Source organism: Macaca mulatta, chromosome 11, assembly GCF_049350105.2.
Source record: "Macaca mulatta isolate MMU2019108-1 chromosome 11, T2T-MMU8v2.0, whole genome shotgun sequence".
NCBI classification, from domain to species: domain Eukaryota; kingdom Metazoa; phylum Chordata; class Mammalia; order Primates; family Cercopithecidae; genus Macaca; species Macaca mulatta.
In genome coordinates, this window is record NC_133416.1 from 109,229,124 (window position 1) to 109,244,456 (window position 15,333).

The 15,333-nt window shown below is 43.1% G+C and overlaps 1 protein-coding gene across 2 annotated transcripts in view; it reads left to right on the forward strand.

The window, feature by feature from the left end:
- The window catches only part of DRAM1 (DNA damage regulated autophagy modulator 1), a 47,976-nt gene extending 33,586 nt beyond the window's left edge, over nt 1-14,390 (forward strand). The window contains 4 exon segments of one of the 2 annotated variants that reach the window (NM_001193971.2): nt 587-764; nt 5,063-5,121; nt 10,980-11,072; nt 11,977-12,386. In NM_001193971.2, coding sequence (NP_001180900.1) covers nt 587-764; nt 5,063-5,121; nt 10,980-11,072; nt 11,977-12,021 — 375 coding nt within the window. In that variant the 3' untranslated portion in view covers nt 12,022-12,386. 2 annotated transcript variants of the gene reach the window in all.
- The last annotated feature ends 943 nt before the right edge of the window (nt 14,391-15,333 follow it).

A 15,333-nucleotide genomic window follows, 5' to 3' on the forward strand; every position in this document is an offset into this window, starting at 1 on the left:
TGCCTGTAATCCCAGCTACTTGGGAGGCTGAGGCAGGAGAATCGCTTGAACCTGGGCGGCAGAGGTTGCAGTGAGCCGAGTTTGTGTCACTGCACTCCAGCCTGGGCATCTAGAGTGAAACTCTGTCTCAAAAACAAAACAAAACAAAAAACAACAACAACCAAAGAAAATTGTATCTGACATGTATCCTATAATCTTCACTGCAAACACGCAAGACGGAGATGATTATGCCCGTTTTTAGATACGGAAATCGAGGCTTTGCAGTAACGTCACAGAGCCTCATGGTGGAGTCAGGACTTTTAATGCAGTTGTACCAGACTCCGAAGCCCACCATATTCAACCCTCCCACCTCTAAGGCAGACCTTTCCTTGTCCCATGAGCCCAGGTTCGCTGTGGAACAACCAACTTTTTGGCATTAATTTCAGGACCTGGAAGGCTTTTCTTTTGGTAGTCAGACAGCCACATTTTCCAAGGAGTGGTGCATCTGTGATGACCAACGGCTCAAAGCAGCCCAGAGTGAGAGTGCTCGCGGCTCAATGTTGACAAACCCACCCAGAGTAACGCACATTTGTGACTTTTTCTCCAGGAGTTAGCTGTGCCAGTGGTTCATGATGGGGGCGCCCTTTTGGCCTTTGTCTGTGGTGTCGTGTACACGCTCCTACAGTCCATCATCTCTTACAAATCGTGTCCCCAGTGGAACAGTCTCTCGACATGCCACATACGGATGGCCATCTCTGCCGTTTCTTGCGCAGCTGTCGTCCCCAGTATCCTTTTTCACATTTGTGCCTTGTTAAAGGAATAAAACATTCAATGACACTTGTTAAAGAAGGGTAATGAAGACTTTGTAGGGACCACTGCAATGGGGTCTGACAGCGGGGTAAAGAGATGGGGCTCGACTCTGAATACATCCTTGGCAAGTGCGAATTTATAGCCAAGGAGTAGGATGAGGTCAGTGGATGGAAAAGTACTAAAAGGAAACCTCCAGGATGAGGGGGATTCTGGCTAAACCAACCTAACAGGATTCTTGTTGAGTACTGGCCATGTGATCAGACATCACCTGAGAAGGGTGGTGGAGGAGGAACCCAATCAGATATTGAGTGTGATCAGATATCAGGGTGGGGGTTCCTTGCTAAACTGACTTAGCCAGGGGTTCTTTGCTGAAACTGGATCTTACAAGGAAGTGCACAGATGGACCTAGGAGAAGTTTCAGGAGCTTGACTAAAGTTCGGCAAAGCAAAGGATCTTTGTCACAGTTTCTTAGCAAAGTTTGACACTTCCCTTCCCCACAACCAAAAAAAAAAAAAAAAAAAAAAAAAAGGATAACAACCAAGTTTCCACATTTTTCAGAAAAACAATTGGGATAAAAGTATAGATCAAGCTAGGTGCGGTGGCTCACGCCTGTAATCTCAGCACTTTGGAAGGCTGAGGTGGGTGGATCACCTGAGGTTGACAGTTCAAGACCAGCCTGACCAACATGGAGAAACCATGTTTCTACTAAAAAAACAAAATTAGCCAGGTATGGTGGCGCATGCCTGTAATCCCAGCTACTTGGGAGGCAGAGGCAGGAGAATCGCTTGAACCTGGGAGGTGGAGGTTGAGGTGAGCCGAGATCACGCCATTGCACTCCAGCCTGGGCAACAGGAGTGAAACTCCGTCTCAAAAAAAAAAAAAACAGTGCAGCTCATTAAGAAAATGTCTCAACATTGTCTAGTTAGATCAAAAGTCTCTTTGGGGGGAAGAATGGTGTGAAAGAAGGGTGGAAAATGTAGGAACACTTCAGTTTCTGTTTACTTTCCTTCTCACAGGGCCAGTTTCATGAGCCATATGAAAATATTTATTTTTCTTTGTAGTGCTTGGCTAAAGACACCAAATATTGATATTGTACTCAAAGTAATAGCCCCACGAAGTCCCTCAAGGCTAAACTCTCCCCCTCCCTGCACGTAGGTGGCAAGACAGTTTGGTTTACTCATTCATGTGAAGAGATTTTTAAAAGCCTCTAGATCACTTATTACTGAGTAAATTAAAATGTTTAGCCTTTTCTTTTTATAGTCACTAATTTCATTTTCAAAATGAAATCCATTTTATTTTCTAACTCAGCAATCTGAAAGGAAATGAAGATATAAATTTAGCATGCTTGTAGATTCTGATTTAGAGGAAATGAAAGCTTTTTCTTTCTTTCCCTTTTTCTTTTCTTTAATGAAGTACTTAACAAATAAAAAAAGCCATGGTCTTAAAGAGTTGCAGAATTCCCCATCTTTCAAAACACCATCTGTAGTCGTATCAGAACAAGCTTCAGGGTCATTAAACAATGATGACTAATGTCAGATTGTAGGAAAATCGGAAATATGTTATGGGCGACAATTTTGTTAGTCTGGGTTGAGTTACGGTATAAAGTGGGCAAGATGGAGTGAAAACACGTCACTTGCTTCTAAATATTAAGCTTTGTGTTTCTTTTCTAAAATAGAAACTACAAAATGTGAAATCTAAGCATGATTTTGGGTTTTTCCATCTTAGGGAAGGACATTTTTAATTACAAAATTTCTAAACACAGAGTAGCCAAATCCTAGTACCAAGAGATTTACCAACAAAATATATACCCTGTTCCTAAGATAGTTGCTTCTCAAATTCCTTGTCTTACTTGTAGATTAAAGGAACACTGTCTCTTTGAATATATCTCCTTCAACTTTTTAATCTTGTGTTAGTTGTAAAATTCATAATAGTAGTTGTAGTGTTACAAGCAAAGTTTCTTGATGCAGGAAAACTTCCATTGCTTCCAACTTTGGAAACAGATCTCTAGATATCAAAGTCAGAGAGTTTTAGCGAAATAAGCATTTCAGGCCTCAGAGTTTCACTTACTAATAATTCTCATTTCTAGGAAGTTCTTTTTTTTTTTTTTTTTTTTTTGAGACAGAGTCTCGCTCTCTCATCTAGGCTGGAGTGCAGTGGTGCGATCTCGGCTCACTGCAACCTCCACCTCCCGGGTTCAAGCTATTCTCCTGCCTTAGCCTCCCTAGTAGCTGGGATTACAGGTGCCTCCCACCACACCCAGCTACTTTTCATATTTTTGGTAGAGACGGAGTTTCACCATGTTGGCCAGGCTGGTCTCAAACTGCTGAGCTCAGATAATCTACCGGCCCCAGCCTCCCAAAGTACTGGGATTACAGGCATGAGCCACCGCGCCTGGCCTCTAGGAAGTTCTTATTATGGGTCATGCCAACAGGAAGCAGCCCCACACAGAAAGGGGTTATGACCCTATTTCAGATTAACTTGAATGAATTCATCCATATGAAAAGATCTTCTGTCTTAAACATTAGCATGGTATTTATATTTCCTTACAAAGAATTTACAGCATCTTTAAATAGACTGGGTGCGGTGGCTAGGTCAGGAGTTCGAGACCAACCTGGCCAACATGGTGAAACCTCATCTCTACTAAAGATAGAAAAATTAGCCAGGCATGGTGGCGTGTGCCTGTAGTCCCAGCTACTTGGGAGGCTGAGGAAGGAGAATTGCTTGAACTGGGAGTGGGAGGTTACAGTGAGCCAAGATTGCACCACTGCACTCCAGTCCAGGTGACAGAGTGAGACTTCGTCTCCAAAAAAAAAGAAACTGGAATTGAAAGCATCTTTAAAATGTCCTGGTTTCTTCTTACTGCAATATTTCTGTGTAATAGCCTCATTTGACTACCAAAGAAACCGAGGCACCTAGTGAGGCGACATTAGAATCCTGCTTCTAAACCTTTCCTGATGAATTATCTGTCTTGCGCCTGACTTCTAAAGCTTCTGAAAGCCTTTACAGAAGTCACCAACAGCATAAAGTCCAGGTTCCTCTGCATGAGACCCATGATCTGAGACCTCCTATTTCTTCATCCTTGTTTTTACGGCTTTTCCCTCAGGCTTGGCTGTTTCTTGTCCTCTGTTCTTACCCAATCTCTACTTGGCTGGATTATCCTCCTCCACTTTGTCTTGCTAGAGCTGTTGGTTCAACATGGTACCCACAAGTGGCTTTTGCATACTTGAAATGTGGCTAATCCTGATTGAGATGTATTGCTCATGAGGATAGGAGCCTTAGCCCCTGGCATTATTAGGCTGGACTGTAGGCGTGTGTCAGTCATCCCTGAGGTCTGATATGGGGCGAATCTCTTTGATTTGCCAGATCTTTGGGCCAGGAAGGAAGGGCTCACCTTATACCCAATTACCCAACAGAAGTCTGTTTTTTAAAGCTAATAGTTTGAATTTCTGTAGCTTATTTTTGTATATGAGCCTTGGCACTTTGGAATTTAAAATTTTCCTTAAAGCTGTTACCTTGGAAATAGTATTTTAGGCCAGGCACAGTGGCTCACGCCTGTAATCCCAGCACTTTGGGAGGCCGAGGCGGGCGGATCACATGAGGTCAGGAGTTCAAGACCAGCCCAACCAACATGGCGAAACACCGTCTCTAATAAAAATACAAAAAAATTAGCCAGGCATGGTGGTGGGCACCTGTAATCCTAACTATTCAGGAGGCTGAGGCAGGAGAATGCTTGAACCCAGGAGGCGGAGTTTGCAGTGAGCCGAGATCGCGCCATTGCACTCCAGCCTGGGTGACAGAGTGAGATTCTATCTCAAAAAAAAAAAAAAAAAAAAGGAAAATAGTATTTTAGGGAAAAAGTATTTTTATTCAGTGGGAAGTACTCAAAAAGAACCATCTTGGACTGCTGCATCAGTCATTTTGACCAAATTTAAACAGCTAGTTTAAGTGGGAAGATCCAGAAACATGCAGGGTTGTGCAAAATGTAGCCTCAAATTTTAATAAATTTTACTATATACACTGGAAGACTATTGTGAAGGTATTTCCATGTTGTGATTTAACTTTCATCATTGAATTTAAAGTTTGAGTTTATAAGAAGCTAATATAACTGGTTTGATGGTAGAAATGTTGGTATTAACATTTTAATTGATGATAGAAATGTTGGTATTAACATTCTAACACTGTGTAATGATTATATTATTGGGAGAATAATCTAGTCTTAACATTAAAGGAACTGTTGTGTGCTGTAGTTTCCTTAACTGTTTTCCCTTTTCAGTGATTGTCTGTGCTTCACTAATTTCCATAACCAAGCTGGAGTGGAATCCAAGAGAAAAGGTAACATTTAAGTTGTCGTGAATGTGGCTGTTGGACGTGGTTGTGTGAGGTTGTGGCCAGGCTAGGTCTAGGGAAGATCACTGCCATTTTTTAGAACAAGTTGCAAAATGTGAAGTAAACATGGTGTGTAATCAATTTACTGTCCAATCACTTGGCAGTGTGTAGTAATTAACTATCAGGGTAATTCCAAATGCTTTCTGGAATTATATTCAAAATTTTGAGTTCCTAATTTCTTTCTTTGTTCTTCTTTTTTTTGGGGGGGACAGAGTCTTGCTGTGTTGCCCAGGCTGGAGTGCAGTGGTGCAATCTTGGCTCACTGCAACCTCTGCCTCCCAGGCTCAAGCAATTCTCCTGCCTCAGTCTCCCAAGTAGGTGGGACTACAGGCGCCCGCCACCAGGTCCAGCTAATTTTTGGTTTTGTTTTTTTCTGAGACAGCTCTGACACCTAGGCTGGAGTGAAGTGGCATGATCTCATCTCACTGCAACCTTTGCCTCCTGGGTTCAAGCGATTCTTGTGCCTCAGCCTCCTGAGTAGCTGGAACCACAGGTGTGCGCCACTATGCCTGGCTAATTTTTGTATTTTTAGTAGAGACAGGGTTTTTCCCATGTTGGCCAGGCTGGTTTAGAGCTCCTAGCCTCAAGTGATCCTCCTACCTTGACCTCCCAAAGTGCTGGGATTATAGGCGTGACCCACCGCACCCGGCCCTCTAATTTATTTCTTTTCTTTCTTTTTCTTTTTCTTTTTTTTTGAGACAGTCTCGCTCTGCCACCGAGGCTGGAGTGCAGTGGCACAATCTTGGCTCACTGCAAGCTTTGCCTCCCGGGTTCACACCATTCTCCAGCCTAAGCCTCCCGAGTAGCTGGGACTACAGGCACCTGCCACCACGCCCAGCTAATTTTTTGTATTTTTAGTAGGGACAGGGTTTCACTGTGTTAGCCAGGATGGTCTCGATCTCCTGACCTCATGATCCACCTGCCTCGGCCTCCCAAAGTGCTGGGATTACAGGCATGAGCTACCGCACCTGGCCTCTAATTTCTTTCTTAAACACTTCAACTATCTATCCTTAGTAAAAGAGTGTGAATGAAGGTGTTTGGTGGCCAAAGGGAGCATGAAGTGTTTAAAGTAGAGAGGACGATACCAGCTCCAGTGTGGTGTATAGTTCATTTCAGGATAGAGTGAGAAATTGCTGCAGCCAGGGATAACTGTGCAAGGGTGTAGTGGCTGTAAGAGGCAGGCAGAGAGGCTTGTACTTGACATAGGTGACCAGAGTAAGATTTTGAAGACTTTTTTTTCATGAGACGGAGTTTCGCCCTTGTTGCCCAGGCTGGAGTGCAATGTCGTAATCTTGGCTCACTGCAACCTCTGCCTCTCCGGTTCAAGCAGTTCTCCTGTCTCCACCTCCCAAGTAGCTGGGATTACAGGCACACGCCACCATGCCCAGCTAGTTTTTGTATTTTTAGTAGGGACAGGGTTTCATGAAATGTGTTAGCCAGGATGGTCTCGATCTCTGCCCTTGTGATCCCCCCGCCTCGGTCTCCCAAAGTGCTGGGATTACAGGCATGAGCCACTGCGCCCGGCCTGAAGACTTTTGAACAGTAAAGCAAATAGAAAGAGTATTATCAGATGAGCGTTAGACAGAAGCAATGCCTGGGATGGCTTGGAGAGCTTGGCATTAGGAAGGTAAGGAGAAGACAGTTCTACTAGTTCACATTTCAAATAGGGGCAATCTGATGGGTGTTGGCAAATGACTAACACAAGAATGAAGTGGCATGATGAATCAAAGGTGACTTCTAAGTTTTTATCTTAGGTGAACCAAAGAATTTATTCCCTTGACCAGAAATAAGGCCCCTAACAGGGATAAATAATTTAGTAGGTGGAAGTGGATGAGTTTGGTTAGAATTGATGACTCTGAGGTTATCATGATATATCGATGTTCGAAACATGGGCCTAGGCCAGGCGCTGTGGTTCATGCCTGTAATTCCAGCACTTTGGGAGGCTGAGGCAGGAGGATTGCTTGAGTCCAGGAGATCAAGACCAGTCAGGGTAACACAGTAAGACCCTGTCTCTACAAAAATTAGCCAGACATTGTGGCACGCGCGTGTAGTCCCAGCTACTTGGGAAGCTGAGGTGGAAGGATTGCTTGCACCCAGGTGGTCCTAGACTTCTGGTGGGACTGGGAGTCAGAGTGTAGGGTAGAGTTGTTAACAGTGTGGGGTAGACCAGGACTTTTTGGACCAAGGATCAGAACACATGGAACCAAAAGTATGACATTGAGATCAACTCATTCTATTAGATACCTGTAGTAGGGGTTCATCTAGATGCCTTATAGGAGAATCAAGGATGCCCCAGGAAAGAAGAGTTAGTGAGAGACCAACAGAAGATTCTTTCCCTCAAGGATCAGGCAGAAGAGTACCTCCAGCAAAGGAGAAGTTAAAGGATCATGGACCAGCGAGAAGAACTAGACTTGTGTTGTATGGTAGACCTCATTGATGAGTCCCTGCCACACGCAAGACTGTGAAAGATTGTAGAGCGCAGGGTGGCCATGGGATAGAGGATCCTGAAGGATTTTATAGTTCAGAGGGGCAAACATCCAGTTGTCAGTGGCTAAACGTAATACTTTGAAGAATTAAAAAATGCTGAACTGGACTTCAGACAACACAATGTGGAAATGCAGAAGCAATAGCAATTAATCCTAATGATGGAATGAGAGGACATACGATCCCAGAGACTAAGGGAAGGACATTTTTCAAAGGCAAGGGAAGTGGCTAACCATGGCATACGCAGCTGAACAACCTTTAGGAATGAAGTCCCTCAATTTGGGCAATAAGGGAGTCAGTGATGCTTGTCAAAAAGTAGTTTCAGTAAAATGCCAAGCTTAGAAGTCAATGGCAAGAAGTTAAATAGTGAGAGGGATGGTTCATTCATTCAGCTGTCAACCAAATGTTTATTGAGTCCTGTTCTGGACTGGAGGTAAGAGGTAAAGGAGAAACACCAGGGTGGCTAGAGGGGACAGCAGGATTTCCAAAGAAGGAGAACTCTGGCAGGTGATGGAAGCCTGCCAAGACAAGAGAGAGACAGAAGATGGTGAGGAAGAGAATGATCCAGACAAGAGATCAAATAGTGCTTCTTGGCTGGGCACGGTGGCTTATGCCTGTAATCCCAGCACTTTGGGAGGCCGAGGCAGGTGGATCACTTGAGGTCAGAGTTCAAGACTAGCCTGCCCAATATGGTGAAACCCTGTCTCTACTAAAAAAAAAAAAGAAAAAAAAATTAGACAGGTGTGGTGGCACACATCTGTAGTCCCAGCTACTTGGGAGGCTGAGGCAGGAGAATCGCTTGTGCCCAGGAGTTGGAGAGTTGGAGGTTGCAGTGAGCTGAGGTCATGCTAATGCTCTCCAGCCTGAGCAACAAGAGTGAGACTCCATCTCAAAAAAAAAAAAAAAGAAAGAAAGAAAAAGATTAAAAAAGGGCTTCTTTAAAATGTAACCTTAAAATGGTCAAATTAGCCAATAGGTTAGACCTAGACAAAAGGCAGCTTTTTTTTTTTTTTTTTTTTTTTTTTGGTCTTATATGTGGGGAATTAGCCCCATCATGCGAAGGGGGTTCAGTTCCTCTTTCCATTGGTGAGAACCTCTTTCCGAAAGTGAGACCGCGTAGCGGAGCAGCTCAGGTGTACTTTACTTTTCAGCCACTCGGGGGAGACCTTCTACCACAAACCCGCTGCCGGACAGGGCTTACGAAGTTTATTTCCAGGCAGTTAAAAATCTGTTATATTCCACTTTCTATCTTAAAAATGTGAAAAGTACATGGTTTTCTGTTCACTCCATAAATGACTGTGCCACTCTTGCATTTCCTTCTGTTCCTAATGTCAAAGAATGTAAAAAAAAATCCCTTTACATTAATTCACTGAATAATCATTTAGGTACTGCCCCAGACTTCTGTGTAGTGCTTTACAGCTTTCACAGCGCATTTATGTGCAGTGACTTACTTGGTGGTGGTGGTGGTGGGGGGTGATAATTATAATATCACTGTCTCATTTCACATAGCAAGGATATTAGGGCTTTGCCTGCATTCAGGATTCTTGGTTCCATGTACTTTCATTAATATCACACTTAAGAAATTCCCCCCAAAGTTCTGCCTTTATTTTTAGAAGCCATTTTCCTTGTTCAGGAATGATACGGGATGGGGCAGGTCCCCTGGTACTGGTACCAAAAGGAGGAAGCCTCTGTTCTCTACCTCCTACTGTAGGCTGGTCCGGTTCTCCTCACTGTGACCTAGCATGAGAACAGTAGGTGGATGTGACCGTGACAAGGAGAGTGAAGAGTGATGCTTGGAGGGCTTGGTGTGCCTCCTCTAGATCTGTCTGGATGAAAACAGGATCAAAGAAAACAACTGTCAACCATGGAACTGCCCTGTGATCCAGCACGTTACTCACCCTTGCAGCCTACAGCAGTTTGGGGCAGAGCAACAGTGGGATCAGCCCTCAAGGGCACATGCCAAGGGCAGAGCAGCCCGTGTAGACAGCTTTGGAGGGCATGGGGGTTTAGGGAGTTAGGGGTAGCTCCTCGTTTCAGCAAAGCAGAAAGTGATGTAGGAAATCAGAGAGGGCACACTGACAGTCCCCAGGCCTCATTTGGCATGTGAGCTAACATCAGAATGCAGACGTGCATTTTTGACTTAAAGTTTTATTTATTCTTATTTTGTTATTTTTTTTTTTTTGAGATAGAGTCTCGCTCTGTCACCCAGGTGGGAGTAGAGTGACGCAATCATGGTTCACTGCAACCTCTATCCCCCAGGCTCAAGTGATCCCCCCAGTTCAGCCTCCAGTAGCTGGGACAGCAGGCACAGGCCACCACACGCAGCTAATTATTTTTTGTCTCGTTATGTTGCCCAGGCTGGTTTCAAACTCCTGGGCTCAAGTGATCCTCCTGACTCAGCCTTCTGAAGTGCTGAGATTACAGGTGTGAGCCACTGCAACAGAGTTTCAAAATTAGTTTCCAGCACTGAAAAATCAGGAGATAGCACACACAGACAGACACACGGTGTTTTTGTTTTTTTGTTTTTTTTTTAAACCTCTTTGAAAGCAGCAGTAGTGTATTATTTTCTCATGGAATTGAGCTGATGAGGCGTGGGCTCCCTAACTTCCCTCTCTTTTCACAACCACCAGTTTTATTTATTATTGCTAATTTTCTGGCCTCCATAGGCAACTGAGTTTGGACCATCTGATTGAAGCCATTCTCTTTGGCTTCCATTCTCTCATTCTTGACTCCAAGAAGAGATGCAGTTAACCTGTGGATGTCCATTATTAGCAGTTTCTTTGTAGCTGTATTTACCTTATGATATTAAGCAGAACTATTTTCTGAATGATCATTTCTATATAAACAGGGAAACACAAAACCTAGGGGACTAGTTGGCCAGGTTCACCTAGATGTGTACACACATTCTCTGGAGCAACCGTGAGAGTGCTAGTTAAGCATGCCCTTACATTTAGGGATTCTCAGCGGAGGGAGACCAAGTCATGCCTTGTATGGAAAGTTCTTTCTTCTGTTGTGTCCAAATTTGCTTCCCAGTCTCAGCCATTTTGTAGTCCTCAGTCTGCCTTTTGAAATGGTAAACTAATCTTAAAACGAGAGTTTGTGGGAGCCAGAAAGAACTTTGGAATATCTGCCTTCGCATTCTCAGTGGGCAGGTGCCCTGACACTTAGTAACATGGTTGTGCTTACCTTATATCCTCAAAGTTCTGACTTATGCTCACTGGACAGCTTTTTCCTTTGGTTGAACCTCCTCATTGTATTTCAGTATGTACATAAAAGGGAGTCTTTTAGGCTAAATTCTGTTTCTTTTTTATTGGCATTAGGATTATGTATATCACGTAGTGAGTGCGATCTGTGAATGGACAGTGGCCTTTGGTTTTATTTTCTACTTCCTAACTTTCATCCAAGATTTCCAGGTAAGTGTTTATCAATTCAGATGTTTTAAATTGCTGACAATTAGGATTTGTACAAATTTGCAGAAGACATTTTGCATTTTTAAAAAGAGCACTTTCTTTTTAATGTGTTTGACAAAAATATGTAAGGATTGTGCAACTTCATGTATTAGCTTCTTCCCAATGGGAGGCATCTTTAATAGCTCTCCCACCAATGAGATTTTCATATGTCCTCTGCTGTTTGATGTTAATAGTCATAAATCCTGCTTGTTTTCTTTTAGGAGGTCTCACTTACTAGTTCCAAATAATAGAAAGTAAATATATCTTTTTAAAAAATAAAAGTATGCCGGATGCGGTGGTTCATGTCTATAATCCCAGCACTTTGGGAGGCTTAGGCAGGCGGATCACCTGAGGTCGGGAGTTCGAGAGCAGCCCGACCAACATGGAGAAACCCCATCTCTACTAAATATACAAAATTAGCTGGGGGTGGTGGCACATGCCTGTATTCCCAGCTACTCAGGAGGCTGAGGCAGGAGAATCACCTGAACCCGGGAGGCGGAGGTTGCGGTGAGCTGAGATCATACCATTGCACTCCAGCCTGGGCAACAAGAGCGAGACTCTGTCTCAAAATAAATAAATAAATGAATAAATAAAAAATAAAAGTGTTCTTCAAAAAATATTCCCAAAGCAGATAGAAGATGGGACTACATCAGATTTGTCCACAGGAAAAATCTTACATTTTGAGACAAGTGAATTATTAGCTCAAAGGATATAGATAGCCAAGAAAATTGTTTAGGACCTGACTCAAGGATAGCACAAACCATAGTGAGATCATTCCTTAGGTGGTGCAAAGCTGTTGGAAATGTCATCGTCAACGCTGGGATTATTTAACTTCTTTTAAACCTTTTTCTTTCATTTTTTAAAATAGAGTGTCACCCTAAGGATATCCACAGAAATCAATGGTGATCTTTGAAGAAAGAAGAATTTGATCTCACTCAGTGAATGTTGCAGGACATTTCTAGAAGTGCTACAGAGGACAGACAGGGTTTGAGGCCGCCCTGATTATTGGGATGCATCTGCAGCACATCCAGGACTTGAATTTCGTTAAGAGTTCCTAATAGTTGTACTATTTCTAAAGATGTGTTTCCTAGAGAATGTACAGCCTTACGACACTGTAGTGATGTTTTTATAATTTTCTAAGTAGATTTTTTTATATTAACAAATTCATATACAGAAAAAATAAGGTGTTAAAAAAAATGGAGAGCTCTTATTTTTGTACAGATTCTGTCGTTTTTTTTTAATTTGTGTGCGATTTATGGAAATACATTAAATGAGTAATTTAGGTTCAGTACATTTGTTACAAAGTGAAATCGGGATATTCATTTGTAAATTTTATTCTTAATGAATGAACTGTATAATTTTTTTATCATAAGAGCATTTATAAAATTCAATTTATAAAGATCATATACCCAAATCATAAAAATTTAGTTAATACATTAACACTAAGATACTGATTTTTAGCCGAACTAAGCAAAGTGCTTCAACTGAGAGGCCTTTATACCACCATGTACAGTAACTCTAAGTGAATATGGAAGACCTTGGTTTTGAAATTCTGCCACCCACCTTGTTTCTCCCTGCTCATGAGGCCACACCTTTTGCTCTCGCTGCTAACTGGCCATTTGTAGTGAGTGTAATTACAGGTGGAATGGTTTCAGTAAGTCAGGTGAAAGCCACCCTTTATTGTTTTGGGCACAACTTGATACGTAGTCTGACTCAGAACTGAAACTCACATCTCAAATTCATTTCATGCCAGTAAATGTGGCAAAGAGAACAAAGGCCCAAGAGCGAGACAAGGAGAAAGGAGAAAGGGGCAGCCAAGAAGAACTTCTGGGTGAGGGTGCTATTTATATGCTCCTCCTTTTCATGCCTGTGACTGGATGTCCCTCAACACTATAGGAAATATGAGTCAAGCCCATTGTATTAAGCAAGAACTACAGACTCCGTCTTTTCACCCAAATCATGAATGGCCAATAAAAAGCAAGTTATTCCAGAGGAGGAAGCAGCCCTTGAAATGTTACGGCTTAGGCCTGAAAGGTGAAGAGCAGGAATTCTGTCTTTCAAAGACCCTAGAGCATAAACCCATGTGTGGCCAAGTGGGATCAGCCCTCAAGGGCACATGCCAAGGGCAGAGCAGCCCATGTAGACAGCTTCAGAGGGCATGGGGGTGTAGGAGTTGGGGGTAGCTCCTCATTAACTATTTGTTGGGTGAGTATAGGGGTGAGGCTCAGTGGCAGTCAGGTACCTCTGCAATGGCAAGCTGTCTCCCCTCTACGTGTTTAGCATATGTTGTTAGAACACGTCCCGCACCCCTACCACTGCCATGTAGGCCCTTTAATAAGGCTGAGTAGAGAAATCTGGCAATAAAAGGCAAACGTAAGGATGCTTTCTTTAAGATGCACCATAAATGGTTTTCTTTAAGTGAATGGAAGAGTTTGACAGAGAAACACCTTTGTAAGCAAACATTAAGAATGCTGGCTGGGTGTGGTGGCTCACACCTGTAATCCCAGCACTTAGGGAGGCCCAGGCAAGAGGATTGCTTGAGCCTGGGACTTTGAGTCCAGACTGGGAAACGTGGCAAAATCCCTACAACAAAAATACAAAAATTAGCCAGGTGTGGTGGCATGTGCCTGGAGTCCCAGTTACTTGGGAGGCTGAGGTGGGAGGATCACCTGAGCCCAGGAGGTTGAGGCTGCAGTGAGCCATGTCAGTGCACTCCAGTCTGGGCAACAGAGCAAGACCCTGTCTCAAATAAATAAATAAATAAATAAATAGAATGCTAATCATTTCTGGGTTCACTATGACTTGTTGTAATGCTGGGGATCCCCTTTGTAACACTGGAACTGAAAGACAGTGACGAAGACTATGTCAAGCATTCATTATTCTGAAGAGGAATAGAAATGCCACATACCTTTCCCATGGGACCTGTGGTGGAATGAATCCATGGTTCTGCCTCACTTCGAGCAGACTTTTGTTCTCAGTACTCCTCACGATGGATATTCATGCTTCATTTTCACATCTCTCTGCACAATTAGATTGGGAGCTCCTTGAGGGCAGAGTGTGCCTTGATCTTTATCTTTGTAATGCCACAATGAACACAGTGCCTCCTGGTACACTGTAGGTGCTTACGAAATACTCACTGAATGCATGCATGCATGAACGAATGAATGAATGAATGAAGGAAGGAATGACTAAGGATGTTTGTAGTGCTATAATATAGAATGGGATTTACTCTGCTTTACTAGTTAGTTTCTTAATAAACAAATAGTCTGCATCGCCTGGTAATGTTGACTGTTTTTCTTTGTGTACTGTAAACATTTCAGTTGTTTGGACATCCCCATTCTATGACAACTATCTTCAACCTGGACAGTTACCACAGACATTGCTACATGAGCTAGACCAAATGTACACCTGTCTTGGCAAACTGAGAAGGCCAGAAAATCACTCCAGACAACCATATTCAGCAGATTCCATGTGACCTCTAAACCTAGTCTTATTCACATTTTGGTATTATTTCTAATTTCCATGAACTTGCATTTCCTTGGACCTCATGGCTGAAAGAGTTAAATGAAATATTTCTTTATTTTAATTTTTTTTTTTTTTTTTTGAGTCTCGTCCTGTTGCCCAGGTTGGAGTGCAGTGGCGCAATCTAGGCTCACTGCAGCCTCCGCCTCCCGGGTTCAAGCCATTCTCTTGCCTCAGCCTCTCGAGTAGCTGGGACTACAGGCGTCTGCCACCACGCCCGGCTAATTTTTTGTATTTTAGTAGAGACGGGGTTTCACCGTGTTAGCCAGGATGGTCTTGATCTGATCTCATGATCCGCCCGCCTCGGCCTCCCAAAGTGCTGGGACTACAGATCCATTTGGACTTCATAAAGGTATGATTACGATTTAAACCTTATGCTTTCTTAAGTCATGTAGTTTTCCATGTGGGCACGATTGGTTCATCTTCGTAGATTCTCAAACGTTAGCATCAGAAGTTTATGTCAGTCAAGATTGAGAGATGAAGAGATCAGAAATCCAACAAGAAGGAGAAAAGGGAATCAGAAATCCAACAAGAAGAGGAAAAGGGAATCTATATTGCCTCAAGTAACTGAGACATTCAGGAGTGGAACTGGCTTTATGGGTGGCTGGATCTAAATGTGCCATTAGGACTCCATCTTCTCTTTCCTCCTCTCAGCTGGCTTCATTCTCAAGCAGGCTTTCCCCTGGTGGAAGTGAGAGGGCAT